Source organism: Anneissia japonica, unplaced genomic scaffold (assembly GCF_011630105.1).
Source record: "Anneissia japonica isolate Jap-2015-1 unplaced genomic scaffold, ASM1163010v1 scaffold2994_len2133135_cov197, whole genome shotgun sequence".
Lineage (NCBI taxonomy): Eukaryota > Metazoa > Echinodermata > Crinoidea > Comatulida > Comatulidae > Anneissia > Anneissia japonica.
Genome location: NW_022728550.1, coordinates 1,524,999 through 1,544,310, shown reverse-complemented (window position 1 = coordinate 1,544,310; position 19,312 = coordinate 1,524,999). Strand labels below are relative to the sequence as shown.

The window sequence follows — 19,312 nt, the reverse complement described above, 5'->3', positions numbered from 1 at the left end:
CAGTACTCCATCCTCGGAAAGAATTATTTTTTGTGATTTTTTTTCAGTATGGGGTTTGAGAACTACTTCAATAACCATTTAATGAAAAAATTTAATCATAACTTCTTCTATGAGTTGATTAATAATTAGAAAATATAACATTCAATTGATTGAGCAATTTTCTAACATCCCTAATCACAAAAACTGTTAATAAAATGGTTTTTCAGAATTTTAAAAATTTAATTTAAAAAATGTTATTTGTCAGAACTGATGTACTTTTGATGATATCTAATTATTATTTCACATCAATGAACACTGAATTATATATATATTTAAAACGTGCAGAATTCACCATCCTCCTTAATGTGTTTCCATTGCGCTGGCATTCTGAGTCACAATACTTTGATACAGAATATACAGTTTGGAAGGCATCATCATGTATATTCTCTACAGAATTATTATCTGAGCCTTGAGACTGCTTAGCATCACATTTTTCCATTTCCCCGTTCAATCAAAGCATGGATCAAAGCCACCAAGCAATCTGCTCACTAATTAAGTTTCAAATTCTTGATCATCTACTGTAGCCTTCAATATTGCCATTCTTATCAAATAAGTTAATTGATCTTGAATAGCTTTCAAGATAGACTTTAATTTGATAATTAATAATAGACATCAATACATGACAAGAAACCCTTCAAAATATTTCTAGTCATGATTAAATTTATGCTACAAAATATTACATTCCAGTGAATTGCTAATTAAAATTCTCATTCTTACAAAGTACAATACAATGGTGGAATACATACAGAATACAAGTACAATAAATTAAATGAGTCGGCAAGAACAAAAAAGCGAACTAAATCACTATAACACGAGGTCTGTGAACCTCACTCATCCTGTTTAACATAAATACAATATTATAAATAAAATAGGTCAATTATACTGAAATAAAACGAAATTTTAAAAAACACAAAGAGCAATTATCTAAGTAAGTGGAACACAAAAAATAATATAACAAAATATGTAATCATTGATCAGAAATGAAAAGGAATGATAGTATGAAAAAGATACATGAAAGTAATAGGAGCAAAAAGAAAACAAAATTAAAGACAATTTTAATTAGAAAAAAAATGGATAAGGCAGAGAATGATGAGAATATAAATATAAAAAATATAGATGGAAGAACATGGAGAATAAATGGATAGAATATTGCAAAACCAAAATTAAGAATTAAAATTAAAATTTAAACAAATATATAATCAGGTTTATTGCTAGAGGCATCTACAGGTACCACCCTCCGACAAAGCAATTCACAAACATGTACAGCAACGTAAACTAGTATCAATGACACAATGCATTGTCCAAATAAGGATGGTAGTTACGGAGGCAGATAGATCACTGGATGTTGGCCTAGACTACAACTATCAGCTGTGAAAGCAGAGTGTTACGCTGCATAATGCCAATCATAACATTACTGTACAATCTTTATTTTTCCTTTATAAGAAGACCGAAATATTTCTAAATTTTTTTTCTTTTGGTTAATCCAAACATATGTTAAATGCAAATGCATCTAAATTTAGAAGTTTAGAAATATACTTTATCATATGTTAATAATAACTATCATTATTAAAATAGAAAAAGAACAAAGAGAAAAAAAATCATAAGCAAAGGCTTATAATAAAAAAACTTCCTTTTAATATTCACTAGATAAAATAAATTTGTACTGGAAGGTCGTTTAAGTATTTGCTGAATTTCATTTAATTTTAAATTGTGATTATTTTTTTACTTTGGCTATAAACTAGTCTTATATGCATTATAGTATATTTTATCATATAATTATTTATCTAAATCACAAGAATAATTTACAATCATATCATACTGTATATGATTTTTTTAACAGCATAGGTTCATTTATGTATATATCTATCCATACTTAATGTAATATAAAACCAAAATAATATAAACTAAACTTACTGTACTGTAGATCCATGCTATCCAAAACAATTTCCATCAAGGTCAAACATTTATGCACTTAAAAATTTATAAAAATAGAGAACTGTACTTGATTCTAAATACTAATCCAATAGTGATAATTATAATAAATGGCACTAACTCAAACCCATGATATTCAGAACTGAACAAAAACTGTTATGAGATTTGAGATTTTAAATATTTCATCAAAATCTGATTTCCCTGTATTTAAAATTGTGTTTATTCATAGCCCTACTAACATTTTAGTAGCTTCATTGCAGTACAGTAGTAAATTCGCATGATTACGGACGATCCACACAAAAGACGAACATGACTTTAAAAATGAGAACTGAACAAAAACTATTAAACAAACTTTGTTATTTTACCTTACAGTACCATATACTGTACCATTATCCAACTACTGCCAACGAAAAATTATATGGTCAAAAATTATTGCTTTAATATTAATAATATTAAATATCAAACTAGCTTTTAAATAATATAAATTATCTATTTTTTAATGCAAAAGACTATGTACAAAACAGATTTTGCTAGGCCCAAGCCTACATCAAGGCCTGTTCAGTTCAAATCAGGTTTAAAATATTCCCCTACCATTATACCCCCATACCATTACTTGAGCACCAGTCTATGCGCCTCTCAACAAATGGACTTAATGTAGTGATGACTTGCCTTCCAACATAGCTCTATTCCTCCTGCTATATTTTCATGGTTTATATATAATTTATTTTATGGTTTATTTTTATGCTAATTTGATGCAATTTAAATCTAAACTATCAAATTTCCTGAGATGGAAATTGATCAAGTTATCAAAAAATATTATTGTGAACAATACAACATAATACAGTTGCTTAAATGGAGTAAATATAAACAAGATAAGATAAAAATAAGCTTTATTGTCATATTTCAAACAAGTGAACTATAAAATTACAATCTTGATGCTTGATAAATAAAAAAAAAAAAAACAAGTAAATAACATAAAATACAGTAAAATGAACTCCTTATTTTTAAGATTGTAAATGTAATCTATAATGTTACATCAGTTTGGATGTTCAGTTACCGTATATACAACCTATACGCGCGACATACAAATTTCAGATTTTTAAAATTATGTTCGTCCTTTGTGGGGGTCGTCCGTATTCACACAAATTTACTACTACAATGAAGCTAAGATGTTAGTAGGGCTATGAATGAACATGATTTTAATACCGAGAAATAAGATTTTGATGAATATTTAAAATCTCATAAAATGGTACTATTTGGAGATTAGCCCTGCATTTGACCTCCGTTTTTTAACCACCTACTGTATATGCAGTATCAAAACCATAGAAATCAGCAAAAAGTGTGAATTCCGACGGTGAAACGGGAGGTTGTCTTATAAGCCCGACAGACAAAAACCATCCAAAATTCTTTTTAAACTCAGGGTCACCTTATAATCACCTTATGCGCGAATATATACGGTATATCGTTTAATTTTATTCATAATTACCATATGTTCCTAATGACATTTCCTTTTATATTATTTCATATTTCATACCATAAATGTGTACTGTACATTATAGGTATGTCAATAATTTTACATACTTTTATTATATACCGGTATATATATATTTGTAGCATTTGATAAAGGAGTAAAAGATGGATTTCTATTTGGTCCCATCCTACAGTACATCTGCAAAACAGTACCTTTACCATTCTGAATAAATTTTATTATAAAAAGGCAAAGATATTATTGCTGTGTTCTGTTTTCATTCATTCTTTTAGCAATTACTGTACAGTAGTAAGCCTTATAAGAAGCTGTTCCATTTAAATTGAATAACATTAAACAGATACTGTATTTTCCATACACAATAAATTTTCAATCAAATACGTGTTAGTGTTATTTTGAACACTAAAATATATGCTTAATGTACAGTAACACCTCGCATAGCTTTCCTTAGTATTAATTTTAATTAAACTAATATAATTTTTAAAATGTAAAATGTATTATTAAATAAATCTTTTAAATTACCTTTTATTAGTTTGATATAAAAATATTTAAATATTTAAAATAAGAAAATTATTAATATCCTATAAGTTCATTAAGATACTCTAAGCCTACTGCAGCAGTCAACATGTTTTTAAGAACCGATCAATTCCATACAGTACACTTTACATACCCTTGCTCATAAGCAGATGTCGAGATCTTGAAAAATTACAATGATTTTCCACATTTATATTCAAAAGAGACACCATCCAAACATTCCACTGCAGTGTAGAAGAATCATGTATGCATTGCAGGCAAAGTCGTTCATATTCCTACTAATGGAATGAATTAAAATGCATCCGTCTGTGTCCGCTAAATGCCTTATGGTGCAACGGCAATCCACTATTATTAACGCAGTGCCCTCCTCGCATTGATTACGCAAACAGATTGATTTTTGGCGGTTGCATCGGGCAGCCAATGAAATTAACTCGGTGACTCATTATGAGCTGCAATTAATTATTTATTACATACTCATCATCATAACAGAAATCTTATGGAATAACCTGGACTGTACACAAAATATATTGGATAAGCAGGATATATACAGAACTATACAAAGTTTTATGGGACATCACAAACAGAAATACACAATAAACATGCTGACGTAATTATTAATAAGATATCAACCTAATACTAATAGCTTAAAGAGGATGTATACAGGTAAATCGACCAAACTCATCTTAGTATTATCGTAAAGTACAAGGCACTCAGCAGAAATATGAACTAATTTTTCATAATGTACAGTACTGTAGGTAAACATTATGTTCCAAGAACAAAGCAAACTACAACAATGTAAAATTATTTCTAATCTACATAATTTGTGATCCTACATAAAAACTACTTTTTGAGTTCTATTTATCTAATTTCATAGATCAATATTTCCTAAGACCATAATAACATATTTTTTGATATATTAAAGAATAAATAAAATATCTTAATTAAAATTATCACAATTTAAATTATATATATTTTTATAACATAATATAGATTAATAACATAGAACAAACTTTACTCCAAATAATAAGTTAGCAGGATCCGGATCCTGCTAACCGTTAGCTGCCGTGCGTCCATACGAGAAAATCCCGATCCGGACACCAACAATATGATGATCGAATCACTGGCCAATAAGAAACTAGAAATTGTAAATGCGTACGTGTGATTGCTTGATGATAGAAACACGCTCAACTTGCTAACCGATAGCGCTTGCTAACTGTATCCGGATACCGCTAACGGTTAGTGCTAACGGTTACCTCCCGATCTGGATACCAGGGCTCTCGTGAGAATAAGGCTTTCGACCTATATTGGGTCATCTTGAGGAATAAGGACGACGCAATAGAAGTTGAAAAGTTGAATTATGGCCTTTCTCAGAGTAATGTTCATTATGTTATTTAAATATAGTCAGTGCATCTGCAGATTAATCATATAATTCTAATAATAAAGAAAGTGTATATTTTAAATATTCCTATAACATACAAAATTACAAGAAAAAAGTGTTATTCTAAGTTTAACAAACTTAAAGGAGAAGTTTACCGATTTTATATAATTTGAGAACTGATTTAGCATATTCAGTTACATAATATCCCATTTTTGAAATTATGAATCTTGTGTGTGTTAGTTGCGTAGACACTCTAAACCAAATTGGTGATGACATACCAGGTGCATCATTTCATCCATGTTTAGCGACAGGCCATTGTAATGCTTAGGATTAAAATGATTGTAGATGAGTTCTTTGTATTATTATTATCCTCGTATTCGTATAAAAATAATATCAAACTGGAATGATATTAATTACCTGAGTACATGCTAAAAGTTATATAAAATCTATAAACTGATATGATAAGCCTATATTTTTAAAGTGAGGATAGTGTATATTTTAATAAGGCAAACAAAAGAAACTTTCTTGATTTTCTGGTTGTTAATTTCATCGCAGCCAATCTGGATAGCACAAAAAAAAAACTTACCTTTAATAGCAGTCACCACTGAAATACTAAAAAGATACACAAATTATGTGCATACTAAGTGGTAATAACATGTAGTGTCCAATTAAACCAATGAATACAATATTTCCCTAAGGAATTTGACTTGTTTATGCCTGCAACATCACTTTAATAGCCAGATTCTCTTGTAAACTGCACACTTGCTAATGCATAGAAAAGCCAACCTCTAGTCTAGCTTTTTGTTAAGGGTGTGACTAAAACCTCTTTGCTAAACAATTGTTTATATTTGTTTCCTGGTAAATAATTTATTGTAGTTATTTACAAATATACACAGATGCTTTATATATACATATAACTGAGGTAATCAATAAATATAAGCTTAGTTCTAAGAACGCATTAATTTATTCAACCCATGGCAATTATGACTCCTTCACAGTTGGTGGTCTTAATATGTAAAAATATATGTGGCATGGTCAAGCAAAATCAGTCGCTTGTCAGAAATTCGGATTTTGAGATTATACAATATTATTATTTAGTAATGTATTTGCTTTATAATGGTGAAAAAATAAATGCAATCTGACTTTTCGTTATAAAGTTAAAGGAGTTTAAATATAGCTACGTTTGGGAGAAACCGCACACACATTTTAGAGAAATTTACAGATGCGCTAAGACGCTGACAGCGCAGAGACATTCCTTGTTCCATGGGTATAGTTGAATGCCTAACCTAGCAACAGGGGGATAGCGTTATACAGCATTCTTGAAATTTGGTTCAAGAAATATAAATAGATTTTTCTAACAACACCCAGATTTTCCTTTATAACCCAAAGCAGGCTTGAAAGTCATTTTAGTTTGAATTCAGCCGAAAACATTAGTGATACATTTGTAATGCCGATAAGCGATACTCGATAGGCAGTCTACACTAAGCTAAAACCTAGGCCAACAACGGGAAGTTAGCGTTGGTAAAGGTTTTGAAATTACAAAATATTGTTGAATCATTGTTCACTGATTTGTTAGTACAGTACTTATAAAATAAATGAAAACTGTACAAAATAAGAAAAACTAGGCATAGCTTTGCTCCAATAACGCCATGTTTCGATTTTTCTGTGGCATTGTGGGATTGAATCGTAACTGTGCGCATGCTCAGTTTTACATCATTATGTGAGTGACCAACCACAGACATTATTTCAGCGTCGTCGTCAAGGGAAAACAGATTTGTTTACACTATTTAAAATCGTTGTAATTGAAGTTGTATCATGACAATTGACCAATGACAAGAAAGCTTATAAAATTCACTTTACATTGGTAGAAAATATGGAGAAGTTTGCTTTCAAAATGGAGACGTGCATAGCCTCGGAAACGTGCAACTAAACAGATAAAAGTTGTTGACATTTTACAGTAAGATACCTTCTGTAAATTGTATAAAAATGTTCTTTTACCGTTGAAAATTGGAAAAATGTTAATGTAGCATGGATCTTATATGCCTTATTGTTAATTTTAAGTCATAAAATAAATTTCGATTTTTTTTTTTTGAAATTTTCAACGTATAAAAGCTTTATACTTGATTTTCTCCAGTTGACGATCACCGACAAGCAACTGATTTGGCTTGACCGTGCCACGTATGTTTTAATTCCATAGTACAAAAATATCTAAATATAAGGTGTTTTAAGCTAGTATAATACATACTCCAAGAATCGAAATGCACGCCGTCATGTCAGGATTCAATATTTCAATTTTTTTTTTTATTATGTCATTATCAGGAATGAAAAATTATCCATACCAAATGGTACCAAAAATGTTTGACCAATCAAAACATTATCCCTAGTAGGTGACATAGCTATGAATAAACTAAAATTTAAAGCATCCTTACCCTACTGATCAAAGTTACCTACAAAAACAAAGAAAGCTCCTTTGAAGCTTTCAGCCCATTGTTAAGCAATGGGTGTAGCCTACATATACGTAGCCTACGTATAGCAAACGCTTGCTTGTTATTGTGTCATTTTTTCGATACTTGTAGTATGTATTATACAATCTTATCTGAGGTTAATCAGTTGACCTTTCGGTAAAGTATTTTATTTTCTGTTTTTATAAGTCTCTTACAAAATGCAATTTCTTTTTGTATGATTGACTTTAGTGTATATGTTTTAGGATTTAGTCATTAGACTTTAGTAGGCCTAAACTGTAAGACATGCAAATGAAATTGGCTTTGTTGTCTACCAGTGGATAATATTACATTTCAATATATTTTTGGCCCTGTCACAAGTTACAATTTAGGCAATAATTAATGCTAAAAAAATAAAATCTTACAAGTGATTCGTGTGGGAAATCAAACCCACGACCTTTAGATACTTAGCCTGGAATTTTAACGACACGACCAACAAGATTGTATTATGCTAGTGATGAATCTGATCTCCATGTAGATGAGGGTACTGCTATGTTATTCCGATGGCATTTTTTGCATCAGGAGAAATAGCATGAATCGATGTTTGCCCTACCTGGCGTTTTATAGTACTAAATGCTCAGTACATTACATAATGCTTAATAATAATAATAAAAAAACATTTGTTATGCACCAGTTAAAAAATAAATGATCAAAGGTGCGAAAGTATACTTTTCCTTTTCTTCATTTTTTCAATTTCACTAGGCCTATACAGTTTTGTATTGCTAGATTATGCTTTGTTGTCACATATCTTATAGCACATTTTTTATAACCTATTTCATGTAATATAACGCTATGGAATTATGTTTAGTATTACAGGGTAATAACAAATGGAGTTGAATAGCTTGGTGGCTAACAATTCAATACCGAAGTCCTGGGTTCAATTCCTGTCAACAGGCCGACTAAAACACTGTAATTCTACTCCCCAAAGCCTCGATCCTAATCAGACTTTATGTAGAGCATCTTGTGTTTATGTTTGTCTTGTGAAGGGATATGTCACTTAAATAGCATACACTTGGCTTACAGCCTAAACCAATTACGAAATAAATGTACTTTGCAGTTGAAAACATACTGTATTTTCAAGAAATCAACTCGGAATTGCGCCAGAGTGGAGACGGACGGCGACTTCCTGTAGATTTTCTGCAAACTGCTTTGCCATATTAATTTATATCATTTATTAAATCAAAATCAAAATATTTTAAATAGCCAGTACTTTTGAGTGGATTTAAGATTCGTTAGTATGATACAAGCGCTTTGTAATCGTGAGGAAAAGGTGCTATATAAATGATCATTATTATTATTATTAGTTTAAATAATAATTGCATGTCAATCTGTTAACATTTAGGTTCTTTTCAACTTGAGTAAGAAGACCACCTCCTCAACTAATGACCCCAACTACATCGTAACTAATTAAAGACATTCTTCCTTGCAGAAGGAGCTTAATGACTAAAATCTCTAGAAATCTGTATCTCGTTGTGGTTGCAAACGTAATGGAACAAAATACAACTCCTCCTACTGTGTTTATCAAGCCAATGCTGCTAAATTATTTACATATTAATACAACAAATCTGCAAACCACATTCTCAAGGCACTGACTAAGGTTTTCCCACATAGGGGTCATGCATTTAATACTCTCCATTTTTTTTTTCCACTCCCTTGAGTGACAGAAATTAGAGATCCAGGTTCAGTTTTTGAGTGGTCTCGGGTCTCAACCTTTGATTCAAAATGTTGTATAGTATTTGTTTGAGAACCTCCATGGTTTGAGTATAAGCCCATAGTCAGATACAAAGCTCAACCCACTATTTTATTCTAGATTTCATCTGCTAGCCTCAATCCAAGTGCAAGTTCAGGGTATAATTCCAATTATATACCCATACATAGATTCCAGGCATCTGAGTGGTTAAATAAAACAATTGACTGCTCTAGATTCAGGTAACGGCGAATCTATAGCCCCTCGGTGATGTGGAGACAGTAGCCTATCTTCTCTCTTTGGGAATCTAAACCAGGGCTATCTCTTATGAAAGAATATGTAGAATAATTCTTAACTGCTAAGCTATTCCTAACAACTGTATGTTTTCTGATCGATACTTAATTCTGTGCGGGCTATACTCACTACATGTATAAGGGTAGACACCTGGCCTCCCAGTCTGTTCAGGTGCTGTACGTAAAATATCGCTGTAGCAAACAGCATAAACAAAATTATCTAGGCCATGAAGGTGTTCAAATAATGTAACAATGTTCAGAGTGTCCGACAGCACTCAGACATGCTGCTCACTGACCGCCCACTTGACCCAGGCAGCCTGCTTGATCCAAACATGGAGGTATATAATTATGATGACCCGACAGTGTACTGTACACATGTTGTGAAATCTATAGTCTGCAATGTGAATTCAATCCCTTGCACTTGGTAATATCAGGTTCCATACACACGATCTAAATGGTACTGTACAATACTACAAAATAAATAAAATTCCATAAAAACCATTACAAAATACTACCTGACACCACAACCTAAATACGATGAAACTTTTTAAAACTTGTATGAGATTCAATACCTTATTATTATCACAGGTACTCTAAAGAAATAGGGCTCACATGCTATATTAATGATGATGGTGTTGACCAATAAAAAAGAGAATAAAAATAATTATGATCCTACCTTGACACGTGGATGAATAAACACTGGAAATATTAGGTAGTCCAATAGACAGAGATTAACAACAACTATTAATGCAAGCGCCCATGTAGCTGTTTCAAATGTTGTAACACTACCAACTAAGATCTACTCAATGAAATATATTTTAATACTCAGCAGTCTATTTCAAAATGAAAAAAAAAGCAAGTACAGCAGAAATGTTAATATGATGAGGCTTGTGTGCGTTATGAGTGTCGGCTATAACTACAACAACCCTGGGAAGACGTCATGTTAAATTTGTCCACCCGCTGGGACCATCGATGGTGCATCATGAAATGTGCCGTCCTGTGGTAATGCCAAGAACTTGCTTAGGTCATGATCAGAGGATGTAATCTGACCAGAATAGAGACAGGGATCATGGATCTATTTGTGGTTGATAGGTAACCTTACCTGAGGTAGCGGTGATCTTACTTGTAAACAGAACCGTGCCGTGCAGTCCACCCCCTCCAGGTATACTAGCAGCTAATTACAACATGGTATGGGGTTGCTACGTTAAACAAATTACAACAGGTTGATGTTTTTTTAGGTTTCTTTTACTTCTTTTTGATCATCAAAAAGCAATTAACTTCTTTAGAAATTCTTGTGTTTTCATTACTCATTAAAGACATAGGAAGCACACAGCTGGACATTTCTCTTTTTAGTGAACATGACATAAAAATAAAATAACTTTCACTTCATTTAAAAAAAAAAAAACTTACGTGAACATTACAAACTACAAAATTCTGAACAGGTGTATAAATTGAGGAAGGACAGATAGTACACATGAAAGACCAGGGTTGGAAATCTAGGTGAGGTTAAACATCAGTGCAGGATAAGATTTACCGAAGAGATAGCATATTATTTACATGTATCATATTTGATGAAATAAAAAAAATAATCCAGAAAACATGTAGGCCTAAATTATATAAATTCTTCCTAAAAATAACAGTTTAAAGAATTATATATAAAGAATAAAAGGTAATATATTTACTCAGACTTCTCTCAATTAAAGCTACTCAAATCCATATGGATTAAGGTATTTTATTATGTTTTGCCATCTTCTATCTTTTATTCTATAAAATGACTCACATTTATTTGAAAATTCTATAATTCTCCACTCCTCTCTCAAAATCAAATGACCCAAATTTTGAAGTACCAACATTTATTGTAAAAAACTCAAGATTACTAGTTCAAAAAAGGTCGCATGTTTGTTAGATGCAATAATTGTGCAAATGAAATTGATACCTCTCATAATTTCACACATCTTATGTTGATAATGAATGACTACAAGTTGAGGCACGTTTTAAAATGATGACTAGAAACCGCTGAAAAAGATCGCTCCAGAACTAGGCTACAAGCATGGCATCCTCTACTTCAAATATCTGCAGCATTTTCCCAGGAATCTTGAATTGTATGCAGATTTAAGTATACAATCGTAAAATTGACAAGAACTTTACATAATTTATTTTGCTATTAACTAGCAATTGGCTGGATACATGGAGCATATAAAATGCTGTGTGAATAATCATCCTCCTTAGGAATCAAATCAAGCAAATGCAACATCTTTCTGAACATTTCAGTACTAGCACAAAAATTACACACACGCCTATGCCTTGTTTCGTGAACTTAATTTTTTAAAGATTCGTAAGAGGAGCGCGGAAAAGAAGTAAAAAAAAAATTTTGTTTCTATTTAACAAAAAGCTTTGAAAGAAACATCCAGGGAGAGAAGAAAATAAAAATAACATTTTATTGGTGAATGTAAACACTGTAGTAATGGTGTTGAAATTTATATAATTAGGAATAAAAACAGGCAATTCTTATTTTTGGAGATTTCAAGGCAGCGGCAGGCATAATAACAATAAAGGCAAACTTTTATTTTTTTCTAAAATTATCCTTTTTTTTTTTTTGGTGGCGTGTGCGCTAATTAGCCAAAAATATAATTCTATTTTTATTTGAAATCATTGTTATTGACAGGCGGTGGGTTTGCTAAACAAGGAATAAACATATATATATACATATATATACATATATATATATACATATATATACATATATATATATATAATATACATATATATATATATATACATATATATATAATATACATATATATATAACACATATATAATACACATTATATGTATAATATACATATAAATTTATATAATACATATATCAAATAAAATGTATTAAAAGGAAAATAATAAAGCATTAAATACTAGATAAGAATTATCATACTATTGAAGACCTAAGTTGCCAGTGATGATTTTGAATGAATACAAAACTGCACAGAGGAACATATCTTACCTGACATTATAAATATAACATGAACCTTGAATATCCGAGGCCTGTATGCAAACAGATATACTGAGACATTCTAAAACCACTACAGTATATTTCAACAGTCTTTAGCATCTGCTTACTTGATGAATGGCATAGTTTCTGAGTCAATACTAGTGACATCACAAAAGCAGACAACTCATCTTTCCAGCACTTGCCATCTCTTGGCATTTCGCCAAGAGAATATATTAACAGGTGCAAATACAACATATTAATTATAACATGTGAAAAATTATCATTTCATCATAATTAATATGTTTTTCTCATAAATTAATCAGGTTTTTGTAGATTTTAATATGCATAGATTACTTATTTAGATAGATTAGATATTTAATTAATATGCATGGCATATTATTTGTTAAGAGAGGTAAAATTTTCAATATTCTGAAAGTTTTTCATAACCAAACTAGATTTGCTTTCTTAAAGTAGAATGTGATTAGCCTATTAAATCATACTGTATAATTAATATTCTTATTGTGTATAGTAATCATTTTGACAACATAATAAAAATCAGAAACCTTTGTCACAATATGCCAAATAATTATTGAAATAAACTATAATTAATTTTTGGCACAAAGAGTCTTTAAATTTTATAACACCATAGGCATCAATGATTACTTCAAATTAAAATGGCTGTGTTTCCACAGTACTTATAATTTCTCCAATAATTTGTCAGATAAATCTATCATAAAATTCCCACCAAATATTTTATCCCATCATGCAACATTTATGGACAACAATGCAATGTGTTTAACATCAAAACATCTGCTTTGTTGCCTAGCAGGTGACAATATTTTTTTGCACAAGAACGAAATGGTTCAGTACTATTTAACTGTGCATAATGATGTACTGTGCATAATGATGTTTCATTGTACTTCTGCATAGGGATTGAGAAGAAGACGAAAAAGAATGCTAGCTTTGTTTTGTTTGCTTTACGGTACAATAAATCATAGGTAGGGATACACCTAGATGCAACCAGGCACTGTCAATGTCGAGCGCAGCTTTTTTCGGGCTTTTTAAAAATATTTAATAAGCACAAAAAATTTACTAATTTTTCATTATGAAATGTTTGATACTGGCCTAGGCCTCTAGGCTTACAAACTGCTAATTGCCTTAGAAACTAACTACCCTGATTCTAATTTGGGTCCTGTTTCTGCAGCGAAAAGCAACAAAATTGCTGATTTCAGATAATTTATCGTGTAATAAGTGCTATGGAAACACCAAATGTGATGATCACAATTGTGAACAATATCTATGCATATCGATCACTATGGCCATCAGAGGTGGCGACAGAAATCTGCCCACAAAGGGTCAGACTAGAGCCTTGGTCAACAGCTTGCAATAAAAGAATCCCTATAGGGTTCACAGGGAGAGTTTTTATGGCTTAGCAATGGTCCAAATGTGCTTTAAGACCCCAATATTAGTGATTGGCAATCAAAAGAATGTTATTGGATTTATTATTTTTTAATTTTTGATCCAACAACCTAGTCATGTGCCTGAATTATAGTGTAATTGTTTAAATCATATTCATTTAGTTGAGATTGCCTCCAGAGGGCAGTGAAACCAACATGTAATCATTTGACATCAACATAATTGTACTATTCATCTAACTCAACTGTTCTCTAGAGGGCAGTATACATTTTGCTTCCACAACCACAAAGTACAATAACAAATAAAAAGAAAACAAAATGAATGTTAGTTTACTCCATGGTTACATATTTTATGATGTGTATGTCTTCTCATCTCTCCAATCAAACCAATGTTCTTGTTCTTGTTCTTGTTACCAGAACTTTAAAAGGTCCAGCATTGCCAGAAATGAACGGACATGCAGGACATTTTGTACACATAAACTATATGTGATTTGCCCAACAAATGTTCATGGCCCTTTTTTTAAGTTGGACCCCAAGGTGCCCAATACACCTACAAAAAAAACACAGGGGTTTCATCAAGGACTTACTATTATTACCACACAGGACAAGTCGCATGGATGGCGCGGTCGGTTAACAATGTGTTCTAAGGAGCCAAAGGTCGTGAGTTCGAATCTCATCTTGGTATTCAATTTTTTTTTTTTCCCCAATTTTAAGACATTTCATTTTTCTGTCATTTTAAGACATTTTAATTTGTACAATTGAACATTCTAAATATCTAAAAATCTTATTAGCTCTTCCAAATTTTGACAAATGACAATAACTCAAAAAGTTCATAACTAAACCTGTTTTATACAACCATGGATTTTACCCTGGGACCTACTGATTTCCTGGGGGGGTTGACAAGTACCTTCAGGGGGTAAGTAAATGGTCAAGGGGTCAGGAAGGGTTGTCGACAATTACCCATGCTCTGTCAAATTTTAATTGAATGACAGAAAGACCGTTACAAAAAAAACATGTTTTAAAATACTGTATAAGACTGCCAATTGTCATTCATACTGACTATATGTCAGTATGAATGACCATTCATACTGACTATATTTGTCAGTTTGAATGACCATTCATACTGACTATATATGTCAGTGGACCATAAAAGATAAAAGAACCTAGGCTACAGTATTCAAGACTCATAATATTATTTTAAAATGATAATATCATCGTTAACAACCATTTGTGCTAAATGAAAATTTATGAAATTAATGATTTCCTATGAATAAACAACATTTTCCAACTTACCATTTGCGATGCAGTCTTAGGATAGGAATTCACAGTAAGTTTCTCACCAACTACAAATAAAAATGATCAAAGATTAATCCAAAAAATAAAAAATAAATTGTTTCTCTATGATCAGGAAAGAAAATGCAGGATTGTGTCTGGTATTTTGTCAGCAATTCCTACAAGCCCTTTGTCCAGCTGGTTGGCAAGATCATAAACCATTTGTACTGCCTACTGGTTTACACTTGGGCATAGTTTATACCCACAACCTATAATACACTCTTGACAAACATGGAAGAGGAAATAATATTAAATAGTTTCTTAATGAAATCAACAGCAAATAGACATTACATTCTTGTGGTTTTATCCTTTTTAGGTAAACTTGATTTTACTTGCTTTCAGAGAGAATTTTCCTGTTTATTCCTTACATTTCAATTAGTCTCAGAAACATCAAAATTTATAAGAACAGAAACAGCGAGGAACAAGCTCTACACGAGACAGGAACATCCCGAAATTTAACTTAATCACGTTCAAGTAGGAGCCCTTTGACAAAAAACAATACCTTACAATACAAAATTTGGCTTATAAGTTAAATATCTAAAATTAAATACTGACATATTTAAATATTCCGATTGAAACATTTGAAAAAAAAAGTCCTCAAAATTAACACTTTATTTTTTTTGGATCGGTGACAAACAAATAGCATACATGTGAAATCAACAAGGTATGTGGCTAATCTGGTAACATTAATGGAGAAGATATGATGTTGATATAACGTTTTTAAACATTAATTAATACTTTCTGTATGTGATAAGTTTGATTTCGTTTTTTCTTTTTTTTTCATTTTCTTTTTTTCTTGATTTTCTTAGTTGATATTTTACCTCATCCTCTATTTGTCCTTATTTTGTTCTTATTTTAAAGTAATTTCAGCCTCAATATTCTTATAAAATGTGTTCTTAAAAAACAAATAGCACATCACATTTAAACAGTAAAATGTCAATAGGATTTCTAACACAATTTGTACTTAACATAATCAAGGGCTTGTCTGAGAGAGAGGAGGAAACATGACCTAATTACTACACAAATGTTTAAGGGAAAACCAAATTATAATTAATATGGGATGACATTACTGCATTTCTTCAAAAAATAGCCAGTACAATGTGTTCACCCAAGTTTGGTATTATCTTTTAATATTGGCTGGAACCTAGCAACCTCTGCAGTAATGAATCAATACAAACAACCCTAATAAACTGGATAGTGAATGAGAGGTTGGTAACAAGATGATAACAAGAAATGATTTGTGTACTTACTGACTGCTTCAATGACACGTGCCAGGAGTACCCCATTACACACATCAACTTGAAGGTCACTGATGAAATTCTGATGACCAGCTCGCTCCAGATAAAAGTTAGCCCAGTCGGAATAAATCTAAACAAAGAATAAGTTTGTTAACATCCAATTTTGCAAACTTGTGAATTTATACCAAAGTCTAAACGCCACAATCATAGCCCAATCATAAAATCTATACTAAAAAATAAATTTGTAAACATTTAAGTTTGCTGAATTACCAACACATAAATGCTACAAATTGAGGTCCTATGATTTGCGACTTTCTGCAAATTTATGAACTAATTGCTACTTGGTGCACCAATTATAATATAATAATGATACAATTCATCAGTATAATGAAGAATTTAATGATACAATTCATTTGTATAATGAAGGTTCTAATTTTTAAGGTTTTGTTCACAATGGAGCATTCTGATCCTGAGCTGAACTGTTAGCACTGTATGTGAAAACTCCCGATCGGGATAACATTTCCAATTTTAGTCAATTGTCATTATCACATTTTTGCAACTGATTCTTACTTCCTACTAACTCCTTTCCATTAATTTTCACCCAAAATTAACAAAGTTCCAGCCGCCCTCATACATGGATCATTAACATTTGTTATTATTCTTATGTATCAAAAATAATATTAATGGTAAACTTATATTGCGCATAATGATAAGACCTCTATACACTTCATATTTACATTATCCCGATCATTAAATTAAACACCTATGTAACACAAACTCAGCTTCCCATGGAGTGTTCCATAACAATGCAGCAGCTAATCAGCACATTTGGCATTTTAACTATACCAGGTACCAATTTACACCGGCAATATATAAGGCAATCCATGTATAAGACGACCCTGAGTTTAAGAACAGTTTTAAACGACTTTTGTATGTAGGCCGTATAAATTCCTCCTTTCGATACGATCCACTGGGACCAAGCCTGCATTCAGCCTTCAAATCGCCATATATTTGCAAGGTCTAGGCTTCGAAAAGTTCATGAAATTCATTGCATGACCATTTAAAAAGCATTAATTAAAACAAATGAAACAACTATGTTGCATGGCATTCATTTTTTGGCTTGTCAAGCATATATGATAAGACCATGGAGGAAATGCTGGTGTTTTGCCTGCTGCACATTGACGCACGAGCCGAGTCACGTGCACAAACATGTTACAGTACCATATTTGGAACTATTGTTGCAAGACGTGCTACATTTTTTAACATAGTTAATACTGCTGTCGCGTCAGTGGATCTGCTAAAAGCTATATATTTCCCCTCATTTCAGGGAAAAGTGTCCCTTTAATAGGAGTGTTCAAAAAGAGGGGTTCTACTTTAATACCATTTTATGAGATTTTAAATGTTCATCAAAATCAAATTGCGTTCATTCACTTATTTAGTAGCTTCGTTGCAGTAGTAAATTTGTGTGTTACGGAAGAACATGATTTAAAAATCTAAATTTTATACGTGTATAAGACAACTCTATTTTTCGATCATAATTTGCTACTTTAAGCCTGGTCTTATACTAGAGTATATAAGGTACTCATGGGTGGAGAGATGAAATTCAGATAAAGTGCCAAGCTTAAGGACACTCGAGGTTGGAAAACCAAACCGTTGCACTAAACAACTTCTACATGCAATATTCAGTCCTGTATTTTTTTTTTTAATTCCCAAAATATAGGCCTAAAGATTTTAATTGAATGAATATGAAGAAGGGCTTCTGCTTCGGTGACCAAAGGCCCTCATACTAATGGTATTCATAGGTCAAAAGTCAACAGAAATTCATTATCGGAACTAAGAAGGGACAGCAAAGCCAAAATGGCTGGGTAAAATTTTTAAAAAAAGTTTTAACTGTTATTTATAGCTACTTTGCCACATCATGAAGCAGTACAAAAACAAGATTTTTTTTAAAAATTTTTTGTTAACTATAAATGAAGTTTACACTGTTGTTCAATCATCTGAATAAGTTCTAAATCACGATTTGTGTTTTTATAGGACACCGACGCAAATTATATTTCTTCAACCTCATTCCACAATCTTACATTTCATTTAACATTTATACACAGATGTAATTATACTTCTATAATTAATGTTTACCATTACATAAATTATTAAGACTTAATTAAGACTATAAATTAATTATAATAAGTATTTCCCAGAGGATGTCATTCTGCAAGCAAGTAATCCTATAGATAATAATCATCTGAGAAAATTGTCTGCAAAAGCTTTATCCACTGAAACTAGTTGTCTTGACCACTACTATGAACTAGTGTGGCTAATATTTGACTTAAATCACAAGTTGGCAAAGTGCGGTCTGTGGGCCACATATGGCCTGATAGCAATTTTGGAAGTTACAACCAATGAAAATAAATGTAAATCCCCTACTTGTGCAACCATCATTGGCACGAGAAAATACCCTATTGTTACAGTCCACCGCCTATCACATATATAT

The 19,312-nt window shown here is 31.6% G+C and overlaps 1 protein-coding gene across 7 annotated transcripts in view; it reads right to left on the bottom strand.

The window, feature by feature from the left end:
• LOC117114301 (neuron navigator 2-like) overlaps positions 1 to 19,312 on the bottom strand; it is a 137,767-nt gene that overhangs the window by 93,367 nt on the left and 25,088 nt on the right. For all 7 annotated transcript variants that reach the window (XM_033257933.1, XM_033257928.1, XM_033257929.1 and 4 more), the window contains exons 2-3: positions 16,834 to 16,951; positions 15,545 to 15,594 (exon numbers count right to left, since the gene is read on the bottom strand). In XM_033257933.1, coding sequence (XP_033113824.1) covers positions 15,545 to 15,594; positions 16,834 to 16,951 — 168 coding nt within the window. The remainder of the gene's footprint in view (positions 1 to 15,544; positions 15,595 to 16,833; positions 16,952 to 19,312) is intronic.